Source organism: Stegastes partitus, unplaced genomic scaffold (assembly GCF_000690725.1).
Source record: "Stegastes partitus isolate 25-593 unplaced genomic scaffold, Stegastes_partitus-1.0.2 Scaffold1319, whole genome shotgun sequence".
In the NCBI taxonomy this organism is placed as follows: Eukaryota; Metazoa; Chordata; class Actinopteri; family Pomacentridae; genus Stegastes; species Stegastes partitus.
The window spans coordinates 79,701-92,478 of record NW_007579050.1 but is presented as its reverse complement, the minus strand read 5'-3'; the positions used below and the strand labels follow the sequence as shown (position 1 = coordinate 92,478).

At 44.2% G+C, this 12,778-nt stretch overlaps 2 protein-coding genes across 3 annotated transcripts in view; one reads left to right on the top strand and one right to left on the bottom strand.

Moving 5' to 3' along the window:
• Window positions 1-5,072, bottom strand: part of zgc:162193 (TRPM8 channel-associated factor homolog) — a 19,219-nt gene extending 14,147 nt beyond the window's left edge. The window contains exons 1-5 of one of the 2 annotated variants that reach the window (XM_008298470.1): window positions 5,015-5,072; window positions 2,939-3,022; window positions 2,051-2,786; window positions 581-797; window positions 37-334 (exon numbers count right to left, since the gene is read on the bottom strand). In XM_008298470.1, coding sequence (XP_008296692.1) covers window positions 37-334; window positions 581-797; window positions 2,051-2,697 — 1,162 coding nt within the window. In that variant the 5' untranslated portion in view covers window positions 2,698-2,786; window positions 2,939-3,022; window positions 5,015-5,072. Of the gene's footprint in view, window positions 1-36; window positions 335-580; window positions 798-2,050; window positions 2,787-2,938; window positions 3,023-3,466; window positions 3,485-5,014 lie in introns of those variants that run through there. The other variant, XM_008298471.1, reaches the window with a different exon arrangement.
• A 103-nt stretch (window positions 5,073-5,175) lies between these two features.
• Window positions 5,176-12,778, top strand: part of pnkp (polynucleotide kinase 3'-phosphatase) — a 10,307-nt gene continuing 2,704 nt past the window's right edge. The window contains exons 1-12 of the mRNA XM_008298473.1: window positions 5,176-5,535; window positions 7,836-7,882; window positions 8,082-8,360; window positions 8,498-8,797; window positions 9,146-9,225; window positions 10,223-10,280; window positions 10,368-10,475; window positions 11,002-11,073; window positions 11,282-11,330; window positions 12,253-12,323; window positions 12,465-12,557; window positions 12,647-12,743. Of these exons, the coding sequence (XP_008296695.1) occupies window positions 5,415-5,535; window positions 7,836-7,882; window positions 8,082-8,360; window positions 8,498-8,797; window positions 9,146-9,225; window positions 10,223-10,280; window positions 10,368-10,475; window positions 11,002-11,073; window positions 11,282-11,330; window positions 12,253-12,323; window positions 12,465-12,557; window positions 12,647-12,743 (1,375 nt within the window). The 5' untranslated portion in view covers window positions 5,176-5,414. The remainder of the gene's footprint in view (window positions 5,536-7,835; window positions 7,883-8,081; window positions 8,361-8,497; window positions 8,798-9,145; window positions 9,226-10,222; window positions 10,281-10,367; window positions 10,476-11,001; window positions 11,074-11,281; window positions 11,331-12,252; window positions 12,324-12,464; window positions 12,558-12,646; window positions 12,744-12,778) is intronic.

The following is a 12,778-nucleotide window of genomic DNA, read 5'->3' as shown; positions in this document are numbered from 1 at the left end:
TAAATTGGAAGAATAAATTGTGCCACACCATCATACCTGAGAACTCTGTCATTGGGTTTTGCCCGTGGTGTGTCTGTGCCCAGTACCAGGCATGTCCACCAATCAGCAGGCCTCCTCCCTCCGCCACAAAGTTTTGGATTTCCTGCACATGGTCATTGCTGTACGCTGTGCACACAAACACACTCAGGTCTTCCTTGAAGTGGGTCTTTTCACAATTAAAGCCTGACTTGTGGTAGAGATTGAAGGCGTCATGGAGGTTTGGCATCACACCAACAACCCCATTCCGGCCTTCATCCAGCCAGAGAATGGCGTTGTTCCAAAATGGAGCTAGTGTCTGTGAAGAAAGATGGTTATCCAACAAAGAGAGTGGTTTGTTCATCACATAAGAAATATTTGACTGATTGAGTTCATTTGTTTAATTCTGCAAGTCTCTTCTATTCTATCTATTCAGATGGAGTGAGATCTGATGACTGTGTAGGAATGTGAATCACATGAGTCTCATTTTCATAAAAGACACTGAGCAACATTAATACTGTGTTCTTGTAAATAAGAAAAACATAGAACATTATTGACAACCTACCTCTCGCCTCAAAAGTCCTTCATGTGTGATCACAACAACCCGTCCCTGGCCATAGTAGGCTCCTGCCAGAAACGCTCGTCCATCCTCAGTGGTACCGATGGGGAAGGCCAGAGGGCCGTGGATCAGAACCTCAGACGCTAGGAGCCCACCCTGGAGGTCAAACTCTGAAATGCCCCCCAGTAAGAACTCCAAGTCGTCCTCAAAATCCTTACCTATTCTGTATTTTAGAGAGATGGGAAAAGAAAAGAACTGTCACTGTCATGTACCAGTTTTTTGTAACTGTGCTCTGGCGTCACTATTTCAGCAACTACTTAAATGGTGTTAGATTTTGTAGAGGCATTCGTAGTCACCAGAGGACGAATTGAACTGACTTTTTGATCACCCACTGACGTTTTCTGTATCTACATCATGAGTTTGACCTTTTTGGATTTAGTGATGGCATTCATTCTCACTACATGAGATACCTGTGATGCAATGTCCTGCTATGCTGCCTTTCTGCATAAGACTGAGGGTTTCTATAGCCGTGGCGTCATAATGACGGTGTTAAAAGGTGGTTTGATTCAGGTAGCACGCCACTGAAGGCCTAGGGGTAAAATGCACGGCCCGCCACTGGATTTTAGAATACTGTTTTAACAGCTATTGAAAACATTGGTAATTCACACAGATATCAATGGTTTAAAATGGTTAAATCCTAATAAAAATACTCAGAAATTGGTCCAGACATTGATGACTTCCAGAGTATAAATTCTTATGATGTCAGTGAACCATTGAATTTTCTCTAAGTGTCAACATGATGCTGAAGTTTTGATGTAAATGCCTGCATTAAATATTTACAGTTACACTGATCTGGCATAAAACTTGGCGGACATGTTCAGGCTCCTATTAGGATGATTATAAGTGAACATTTTAATTTGTACTTTAATTTATAAATAGATGAAATAATGCCACTACTGTTTGCATGTTAAAATGCTGATTAAAGATGGCGATTATTGCTAACATTACACCCGTTAAACACCAACAGTGCTTAAGTGGAGCCTCACAGAGCAGCTAATATGCCATGTCTTGTGACTTTTAAGTTGTTATGAGAACTTTGAGAGATTGGTTTGTTTCCTTTGACTCAATAATCACACGAGTCAGCAAGAATAAGGCAATTTTGTAGAATAAACTCAACGCAAATTCAATTTAAAAAGAATGATCTTCTTGTTTTAGTCTAGACCATTAGATGCACATGAATACATTATTTAAAAACATAAAGATGACAAATGTAATGCACTGATAAAATATCACAGTATTTAGTGAATTATTTTGGCAGTTAATTCTGACATATTGCATGAAAACGTTTGCAATAATGAGTTAAAGTAACTGCTCCAAGAACAAGACGGGCCAAATGTGTGCAAAACCTTTAAGAACAGAACTGCTGTCAGATTACAGCTTAGAACCAAATAAACAAAGAAAGAGAAACCCACTTACACCACAGACATCCAGGAGGATGGGATGTGAGGGGAGACAAACAGGTACTCTGCTTCACCGTGATGCTCAGAGAAGTAGATTCCTGCCACCCCTGACACCTTGTTCCCATCATACAGAAGCAGTGTGTTCTCCTTCGGGTGACTTGACGCCCAGTGCCACGCCTGTCCAGCTATCAGCACTCCTCCTCCTGCTTTCATGAATGCCACCAGTTCCTTCGGGTCTGCTCCAACGCTGTAGGCGTCCGTCACGTAAACACCAACCCCCAGATCGGCCTTATAGGCTCCCACAACTTCTGCTTGGAAGCTGGATTTTCTGAGGTTATCAGCAACACTCTTGACGTTGTGGTGCAGCCCTACAGAGACGTTATCAGATCCATCTCCTCTCAGCCAGGTCAGAGCGTTCTCCACCAGAGCTGGAAAGGCCGTCAGGTAGCCCTCGTGACCCAGGACCACAATCCGTCCACGGCCATACAGAGAGGCCGCCATCAGGACCTGGCCTCGGCTGTTCATGGCCAAAGGAAAGGCATGTTCTCCAATCAGCACCAGGTCACTGGGAACACAAGGGCCCCGCAGGTCCAGTTCTTTCAAGCCTCTCATCAGGGAGCTGTAGGCTTCCTCATGGTGGTTTATGATGGGCTGGTTGGCCATGATGTCAAGGTGGAAGGCAAAGGTGCTTTCAGTGAGGTAGCATGTAAAGATGTTCTTCGATGGGTGGAAGTTGTGTTGCTCTGGCTGTCCTGTGGGAATAGAAAGACAAACGTTAAAGCATACAATAAAAGCACTACAACTGGTTCAGAGATTTAAATAGCTGTTCTCCACTTGTTGCCACTCCAACCCAAGAGCTGCAACTAAACACTAGTCAAAACCACAAAATTATTATTTTTTTCACCTGAAAGTTTGATTTTCCTTCTAGTGGGACGATCGGACTGCAGCACAGCAGCCAACCAGACAGGCAAGACCTCAAGAGAACGATCTGACAGGAAAACAGAAAGGATTGAAGTGAGAACCAGAACAGCAAGCACTTCAAGGAAGAGGACACTCAGAGGAGGGACTTCAGACAGCACCACTCAGTGACAGACTGCTGATGACGCCCAGGTCAACAACCGTGGAGACTACAGGACAAGACACCTGTACGGCAACATTCTCAGTGTGAACATTTCTAGAATAACACCTGTTGCTGCTGATGTGGACACACCCTGATTGATTAAAAAACCTGCTAAAAATGCAGCCTTTAGTCGTTTTATGGCATATTTTCCTTGTTTCTTAAAGAAGCTTATGACAAGTATTTTTGATTATTGTAATCATAACTATTACAAAAGTACAGCCATCATATATATTTTTTTATATATATAGACCATGCCCACGACCAGTTCTAGTTGAGGCACATGAGGTTGAACTTGTACAAAACTACAAGTACCTTGGGCTGTGGCTAGACAACAAGTTGGACTGGACAGGCAACACAGACTACCTGTACAAGAGGGGACAGAGCAGGCTGTACTTCCTGAGGAGGCTCCACCAGTCGGAGGTCGCCAGCGTCCTTTTTTTTGCCGTGGTGTGCCGGGGCAGCAGCACATCAAAGACGGACGTATCGAGGCTGGACAAATTAATCAGGCAGGCCAGTTCTACAGTGGCCATGAAACTGGACTCCCTGGTGACAGTGGCAGAGAGGAGGACACTGAACAAACTGCTGGCCATCATGGACGATGCCAGCCACCCTCTGCACACTGTCATCATCGCCCAGAGGAGCCAGTTCAGCGACAGGCTGCTCCTCCCCAGGTGCAAAACCAACAGGAACAAAAACTCCTTTGTCCCCCGAGCCATCAAACCGTTCAACTCTGAGCTCGGGGGGAGGGGGAAGAGCAGCAAGGGGGGAGAGGTGGGGAGCGAGGGGTGAGGAGTGAGGACATTGGGGTGAGACAGAGCATCATGCTATATCACCGGACTGTGTGTGATATGTTACTGCATCCAGTGTTATTATTATTATTATTACTATTGTTGTTGAATATTTACTGTTGTTGCTGATTTTTGTGTTGGTGTTGTGTTGTTTTTTCAAGTATAACAATTTCCCTGAGGTTTTACATCGAAGGGATCAATAAAGTTTTATTTTATTCTATTCTATTCTACCTCTGTGGAAACAACACAGCCATGTTTTCACTGTTGACACTTTTACAAGCGAAGCATTTTCTCACAAGTCTGCACATTGACTATAGAAAGATGTTTCGCCTGTGGTGGACAGTGCACTGTGAATGACACATTTCAAAGAAAAAACATAATTTTAACTTAGATTTGGGTGTTTTTCCTGAAAGGAGCCACACAAATCTGATGATTCTTGCTGTTTTTACAGTTTCTTATTCAGATAAATGCTGTAGTTTTGACATTATATGAGTTGAATTGTTTTTTTTCAACGCCATTAGAGGCAGTGAAGGCAACTGGATGGCTACAATCATTATTTTATTCAATGTGAAAACAGTAAATAGACAGATAAATAAGTCTAAGAAATGAGACAGTAAATATGTGAAGAAATGTAATCACTGTATACATATCGTTTTTATATTTGTTTGAAAAGTTTTTTTTTTTTCAAATGCCGACTTCATTTTGGGGGATTTTATTTCCTCATGCGTCATTTGTTCCATAACAACATTTGTTTGTTTGTTTGTTTGTTTGTTTGTTTATTAATGATGTTAATCTAGGGCACGGAGCAGGCACATGATGCAGACACACAATCATTTCTCAATCATTTTTCTCAGAAGATCCCTGTTTGGCACAAACGTCCGCACCCACTCGGGGAGGAGGATCTAACCTGAACGGTGACAACATTCAAAACATGAACTCCAAAAATGTCCAACAGATAGATAGTCATTACAAGACATCTAACTGATATGAAAGCTACTTAACAGCCCGCCTTCCTTTAAACTACACAAGTAAACAAATACAGAGTTAAAATATATTAAAGTCTACTAGTTACAGTCGTTTGTTTCCTCCTGCTGAGCGGATCCCTGGAAACAGCGAAGCAAGAGAAGGTGGGTCCAGCTTAGGAAGTAGTCAGGCCGGAACTTACGGAGAGTCGGTTTTTACACGGACGCATTTGTCCGATGGACAGCGGAGCCACTGCAAAATAAGCCCCCTGTGGTTTGTTTTAGCGCAAAAATCCACAACAACCAACTGTGACGGCACACCGACTATTTCAATAAGAAAAAACAGATAAATAAAGAAGAAAAACAAAAAAATAAAAGTCGTTTTGTGATACGAAGCGTCCCGGAGGCTGAACTTTCTCCGTCCCGGCTCATAATCGTGAGAAACGAGCTCTCAAACTCACGTTAGCGCTCAAAGCACCGCTACAGCAGCCCGGGAGCAGCTCTGGTCAGATGTCGTGCACGCTGGTTGGCGCCTCTGGAGCCCGGGTCCCTCTGGAGGACGGACGAGCTGTGGTTCTGGGCCGGGGTCCGGACACCGGGGTCACCGACAAGAAATGCTCCAGACACCAGGGTGAGACGGAGGGGCACAACCCAGTGGGTCGCCAAGCAGAAATTCAATCTGTCTGGTGGTCTGTGAGGTATCTGCTGTAGGTAAACAGTTCAGCCAGCCTCAGTAAAAGGCAGCTGGACTTTCCTTTTTGGTTCTTGAAGTTCAGGCCAGAACTGAGGAAGCCTCCTGGAGGAGATGAAACGTCTTCAAGAGCCTAAAAGACAAGTCCAGCTGGTTTTACTGAAGCTCTTAGGATGACCTGCTGGTTCAAAGCAGCTTCTCAGTGGTTGGAGATGTGCAGCGTGATGCTGGGAAACGGCAGCTTTAATAAAGTGCCCACATTCTGCTTTTTCTTTCTACCATCCTTTTGTGTGTGTAAATTAAAACATCTGCAGACCTACAAAGACAGAGTCACTGCCAGGTGGAGTTAGTGACCAGTCCCCACCCTCAAGCCCACACTCGAAACCTCCACAGACTCAAAAAGAGGAGACTGGTGTTACAGCTCATGTTGCTTGGAAACAACCCATCGCCCTTTCAAAAAGAGAAATTTGTAGTTGTGTTTCAATCAGAGTGCGATTCAATTCAATTTTATTTTATTTGTATAGCGCAGTTTACAACACATTACCACACACCGCTTAACAAAGTAAGATATAGACCTTACAAATTTAAACAGCTGCTCACTAGATTCCTCCATGTTTGTGACATGACAGTGTTTGCTGATTTTAGTTAACCACTAGAAGTTCAGCTACGTCACCAGTGTTGCTGTGAGTGATGGGTAGAAAGTCTGCTAACATCCAGACTGTGCATTTGGTGATTTGACAGTGGGAAAGTCCTGACCCAGTTTGTAGGAATGCACCTCGAGGTCTGTTAATGTGAATATTCAAATTGAAAACTCTGCTCCTTACCTCCCTGGACTAGCTCTGTGAAGACCAGGCTTGTCTGACACTACATATGTCACAACACAACATATCTGCACATCGCCAGCCGAGCATCTGGTTTAGTCCCTCCAATAAAGAATGAGCAGCTTCCTCACCATAGAAAAGCCAAGTCCCACCTTTTCTGCTGAGCCCCTTGTCTCAGAAACAATAAGTACAGGCGCCAATGGAAAACCACTTTATGAACGAATGAGCTGTGCTATGAATTAAACATACAAGTCGAGAGTGTCTGGGTTTGGGCGACACTGCACAGTGAACAACATCTCTCACCAACACGGCCTTTTGCTTGGCATGTTTCACCTTGTTCTTCCACGATAAGGTGTGACGGCCCTCTCCACCCCCTCAGCCCGCTGCTGTGGAGGAGGCGTGGTGGAGGGTCATCAGCTACACTGGCTCCACCTGGCCTCAGTCGCCCTCTTGAACAGCATTATGAGCTCAGCTGCTTCCCTCCCTGAGACGCCCGTTTGGTTTTGTTGCTGATGGATGCTTGCTTTGTTTTTGCACCATGCATCACTGATTTTTCAGCGCATGCACTCATTCACGCTGCTGATCCTGCTCTCCACACATGCCATTGTTCTCTACAGTCTTCTGTACAAGTCGTTTCATGTTGAGAGCATGTGAACACGTGCAGCAAATCTGTTTTGGTCTCCAGCAGCTTGTTATGATGCTGTCACTTTTACAACTTTTGTGTGTGTAGTCTCTAGTGATATATCTAATAGTACTGGTTCTTTAAGGCAGTAAGTAAGTATATTAATACTTTCATGACATAACAGACGGTTAGGAACACCACATCCATTTACATAGTAAACAAATGAGCCCCACCCGCTTCAGAAGTTCCTGAATCATCCGTGAACATTTGACCTGGAATTATCCAGTAGCAGAGACAAGTCTGTGTCATACAGCCTCAGTAATACCTGCTCACATGCAGAGTTTTGAGAATTTATAAAGTGAGGAGGATACAATTACACCTGCAGCACTTTAGATGAAGTTAGGGGGTTAATTAGTTGACAGTCAGCTGAATCATTCATTTGTTGGTCAACAGAAAATTAAATGACAACGAGACCAGACTTTCCTGTGTTTTGTTTTATTGCAGACTGAATATTTTCAGTGTTAGTTGGAGCCTTATAGACGTTAAGCTTTTTGCTGTGCATTAAATATCCTTTGAACAACCATATTGGCATAAAAAACTGGGAATAAAAGGTGACATCATCAGTAACAGTCATTAACATGTCAGAAAATACAAACACATTTAGGAAAGAGTCCGTTGACGCCTGCAAACCGATCAGTGTCTGTCAGCTAGTAATCTGATGGTTTTAGTTTGACACTAATACACACACCAAAACGCATGTGTTGTACAGATTTGAACACTTACTGTGTTTCTTTCAGTGAAGGCGGTGGCTTGCTTTGCAGACCAGACGGTGCTTGTTACTCAGGTATGAAACAAAGCCGAAGCCCAGCCCAGAGTTATATTTAGCCTACCTGTGAAAGTAGCCCTTGTTCCACTTTATGTTTGTATGATATCTGATGTCAGCACAGTTTTCTCTTTACTGCCGTGTTATCTCAAAGCTCGTAAACTGATTGTAGGCAAATACTAGAGTCCACTGTTCACTGCTTGTGTCCTTTTCCCTACAGCTGGGAGCTAATCCCAGTTTCCTGGATAGTGACAAGCTGGGCCGGGGACAGTCTGGTAAACTCGCCCACGGAGGCACCCTCTACCTGGTCAACCAGGACCATCCGTTCACACTGAAGTTCTCTCTGAGCTCAAACGGAACAACCTCCAGCTCTGCACAGAGAGGACTGAAAGCCACAGACAAAACCAAAGGAGGGAGGAACGGCAAAGCAAAAGAGGAACAGGCGAGTCCGACGCCCAAGCGCAGCATCAAGGACTTCTTTCCCACTTCCCCCATGAAGGTAAAACATGTGGCACCATTTGGTTATTGAGCTGAAGCCGAGGTGGCGCATTGTTCTAAGTTTTTTATTTGCTTCTTCCTGTAATGTTACAACAAATGTGAAAAGAGGGGCGCTGTTTTTATTACTTTCCTGTTCAGTCATCTAAGAGGCGACGGAGCCCAGAGAGGGGACAGACCGAGGAGAAGCGCCGAAGAAAAGAGGAGGCCTCAGATAGACAGATGAAGGAGGATGAGGAGGAGGATGAGGAGGAGGAGAGGCTGGCTGAGGAAAAGCTCAAGCATCTGCAGGAGTTTGCTGAAAAATCTGCGACAGGAGAAAGTAACAGCGTCGGACCTTCGTCTTCCTCATTGTCTTCAAAGGCGTGTCTGAAGAGCAGCTGGCAGCAAACAGGAAACCTGATGCTTTATACTGCAGCTGGTGTCAAAGCCAGTGACAAGGTGGGGACTGTTTCAGACCAGCCTCTAATAAAGGTTGTCTGCATTAGGTGGTGCTCCCAGGGTTGGATTTTACAGAATTAAATATTATTATTTATGATAAGACTTTTCTCTTTAGTATAACTCTGCAAATTAAAAGTATATAAAGTATAAATGTAGTCATTTCAAATGAAAATTAATTTATTTAAATTATGTTTAACTGCATGTATATTAAAGCTAAAACTGTCAGTGTTCAGCAACCTTTCATGCAACAACATGAGACACAAACACAAGACATTTAATCACAGGCTTGTGATGCAGAAGTTATTAAGTTGTCACATAATACAGCTAAAGTGTCTCCTCTGCCTCCAGGTTGCTGGGTTTGACATTGATGGCTGTATTATCACCACCAAGTCTGGCAAAGTCTTTCCCACTGCTCCAGATGACTGGAGGTATGTCTGCACTGCACAACCTTCCCCGTTTACTGTTATCTGTAGATAAGACCGTTCCCAGGTCAGTCCAAGTCAGAGCTCTCACAGCTTCAGTTGATCCAGAGTGCTGCAGCAGGTTTGTAGCACAGAAACAGAACTCCAGTTCTCAGGTCAAAATATTGACCAACCAGTTTGTCATGAATTCAACTTCAAGATTAGAAAAAAGATAAGTTGGTTTAGGTGCGGGCTGCAAGGTGGCGCAGTTGGTGGGGGCACCGGAATCTTTCTGCGTGGAGTTTGCATGTTCTCCCCGTGCTGCGTGGGTTCTCTCCGGGTTCTCCGGCTTCCTCCCACAAGGTCCAAAAACATGTTGAGATTAATTTGTGGCTGGGATAGGCTCCAACCCCGCCGCGACCCTAGTGCGGTGTATAGCTAATGGATGGGTAGATGGTTTAGGTGCTTGATAGTCTGACTCACCAGATGCAGGATGCCAGTTTAAGCCACCACTCAGTTCAGTCGGCTATGTTCCTCCTTCAGCTGCACGCAAAATTTCAAGTGTTGCAGAGGTTTCAGGTCATGCAGTGAGGCAGCTCTGTTAGTTTTGCACAATTCCACCCGTCACTGTTTTCGCTTCGCCCCACATACGACGGCTGTGATTTGTTTAAAGAAATACGAACAAGCCCGACATCAGAATGACAGCGTCGGGCGGCCAAACCTTTACGTCACACAGAATGTACTGGCAAAGCAAGACCAGGGACTCAGCAGATGTGCTGACCCAGTATAACGCTCTCTGGACTCTCCAGGCCAGATTACTGACCACTGCCAGAGTTAAACCTCAACATGGTGAAGCTGAATGTGGCTTCTTTGTTACTCAGATGCCAGAAAAGCTCAAAACCTACCTTTTTACCACTACTTTTAATTAATTTTCTATCATATTAAACATACTTGTTAAGCTATTTTTTGCCTGTGAACTCTGTATGTCTTTGGGTATAAAATGTGCGTTGTGTTGAACTACCAGGATCCTGTACCCTGAGATTCAGCCCAGACTGGCCAGCTTGCTCAGAAAAGGCTACAAGGTGAGGAGGCGCTAAATGGTTGCTAATGTCCTTGAAGCTTTGCATGATTAAAGCCAGTGAAATGCTACAGTTGCTCTGTTCCTGCAGGTGGTGTTCTTCACCAACCAGATGGGGATCGCCAAAGGAAAACTGAGACCAGAAGTGTTCAAGTCTAAAGTGGAGGACATCCTGAGCACGCTGCAGCTGCCGGTGCAGGTCGGTCATGTGCTCGGTTGACTTTCATCATCTCTCCAAACACTGAGCATAAAAAATATTCACTTTAGCACGAAAGTGTATTTTACTTAACTGGATTAAAGACAAACCACCAACAGTAGCACAGTGGTATAAGGAAATGTTTAAAGTATTACCAATGGAAAGAATTAGTGCAAAATTGAGTGGCAATGTTGACACCTTTTTGGATCTATGGCGCCCTCTATTGGAATACTTGCCCGGGGACTTGAGCGATCTCCTTCGGAGGGGTACGGGCTTGATGTGGAGAACTTTGGGCCTTGCCGTTTGAATACGGATAAAGAATGATTGGGGCAAATTATTTTTTATTTTTGTTGTTGTGGCAACTCAGACTGCCCACTGTCCATTGTTCTGTATTTTTATTTATTTTTATTTTATTTTATTTTATTTTTAGTTTGGTTTTGTGTTTTTTTGATAATAATATGTGAAAATTTCAAGAAAATATATTTACAAAAAAAAGTAAATTAATATTCACATCGTGTCTGTATCTCAGGTGTTTGTGGCGACCGGTCCGGGGATTTACCGGAAACCAGTGATGGGAATGTGGAACCACCTGTGTGAGAAGGTAAATGTCAGTGTAGGTCACAGGGACACACACACTGTAATTAAAGAACCACACCTTAGTGAAAGGTATCTGCACAAAGAATTAATTACCAGCTGAGTCACAGAAACTGCCCTCGATCGTTCCTCAACTTTGTTTTTCTGTTGTCTTTGGACATTTAGACGATAAGCTGTCTGGTCTGGTCCTAATGGTTTTGTGTTTGCTTGTCCAGGCCAACGACGGCGTCGCTGTTGACAAGAAGCAGAGTCTGTTTGTTGGAGGTGAGTGAACCTGGATGTGTTGAAACAGTGATGAACAAGACACGCTTAAAGGTTGTTGTCTCATCTGATGTCACACAAACATGGACATTATGTTGATCTACATTTTGAAAATTAGACTTTCCGTCCAGTCTTTTCTTTCCCACATGGCTCAGCCTTTGGCCCCGTGTTCGCTTCATATCTGTCGCCTCTTAGTCATCATGTCACCTCCGGGCTCCTCCCACTGCTACACCGATCACACCCAATTGTACGTCTCGTTTAGACCTGACAGTCTTGACAATCTAGATCCTCTGCATTGCTGCTATTAGGAGCAGGATTACTGCTCATGTCCTGCAGCTGAAAATGGACAGGACTGAAGTCCTGGTCAGATTTCTCACAGTATCACTCCCCACGTTGGACCAACCACAGTCAACACACAGCAGTCAACCAACAGCCTGGGAGTTGTCTTTGATCAAAACCTCAACCTTAATCAAATCAGAAGTAACGCTATTATCCAGACTATTGTCCAACGTATCCACACTTTCATTTCCTCCCACCTGGACTGGATTTATTCCTCTGTCTAAATGATGTTTTCCTGGTTACAGTCAGCTCACAAACACTCAGCACAGGGAGCACAATCCTCCAGCCCTGGCTCAGCTACGCCGGCTCCACGTGCATTACAGAATTCAGTTTAAGGTTCTGTTCATTACTTTTAGATCTGCACATGGTCTGGCTCTGCTTTGCATCTCATAATTATCAACCCCTTATTCTGCAGCGTGATCGGACAATATATGTCTTTTAGAAGCTCCACAGTTCAGGCTTAAAACGATGGAGGATCGAGTCTCACAGTCAGAACTGCTCAGTCTGTTAGTAAAGCTTTTGAAACTATTATTTCCCTTCATCCCAAACGTGCACACACATCAGCTGACTGTACCTCTGTGCCCAGATGCTGCAGGACGACCAGAGAACTGGGCTCCGGGGAGGAAGAAGAAGGATTTCTCCTGCAGCGACCGTCTGGTGAGAGCTCTGCTGCTTTTTAACCGTCTGCTAAATTGTTTTGACCTTAAATGTCATTTTAAATGTCATTAATTACTACAGATTTAATCTCTTTCGTGTGTTTCAATGGAGAAAACGTTGTCTTCCTCCTTGTCGCTGTAGTTTGCCTTGAACATCGGGCTGCAGTTCCACACCCCAGAGGAGTACTTTCTGGGCTGGAAGAGCGCCCCCTACAACTTGCCTGAATTCGACCCTGTCAGTGCAGTATTGTCTACACTGTATGATAATATATTTGTAAGTGTTGTCTGCGGTTGGTTTATCGTTCTCTTTATCTGAATCACTAGAGGAAGCTTGACTCGGCTGCCCAGCTGTACGACCCACCGTCTGCCTCTCTCACCTCCAGCAAGACAGAAGTCATCGTTGCCGTTGGTTTTCCTGCATGTAAGAGAAACTTTATTTGGCTTTTCTGGTTTCTC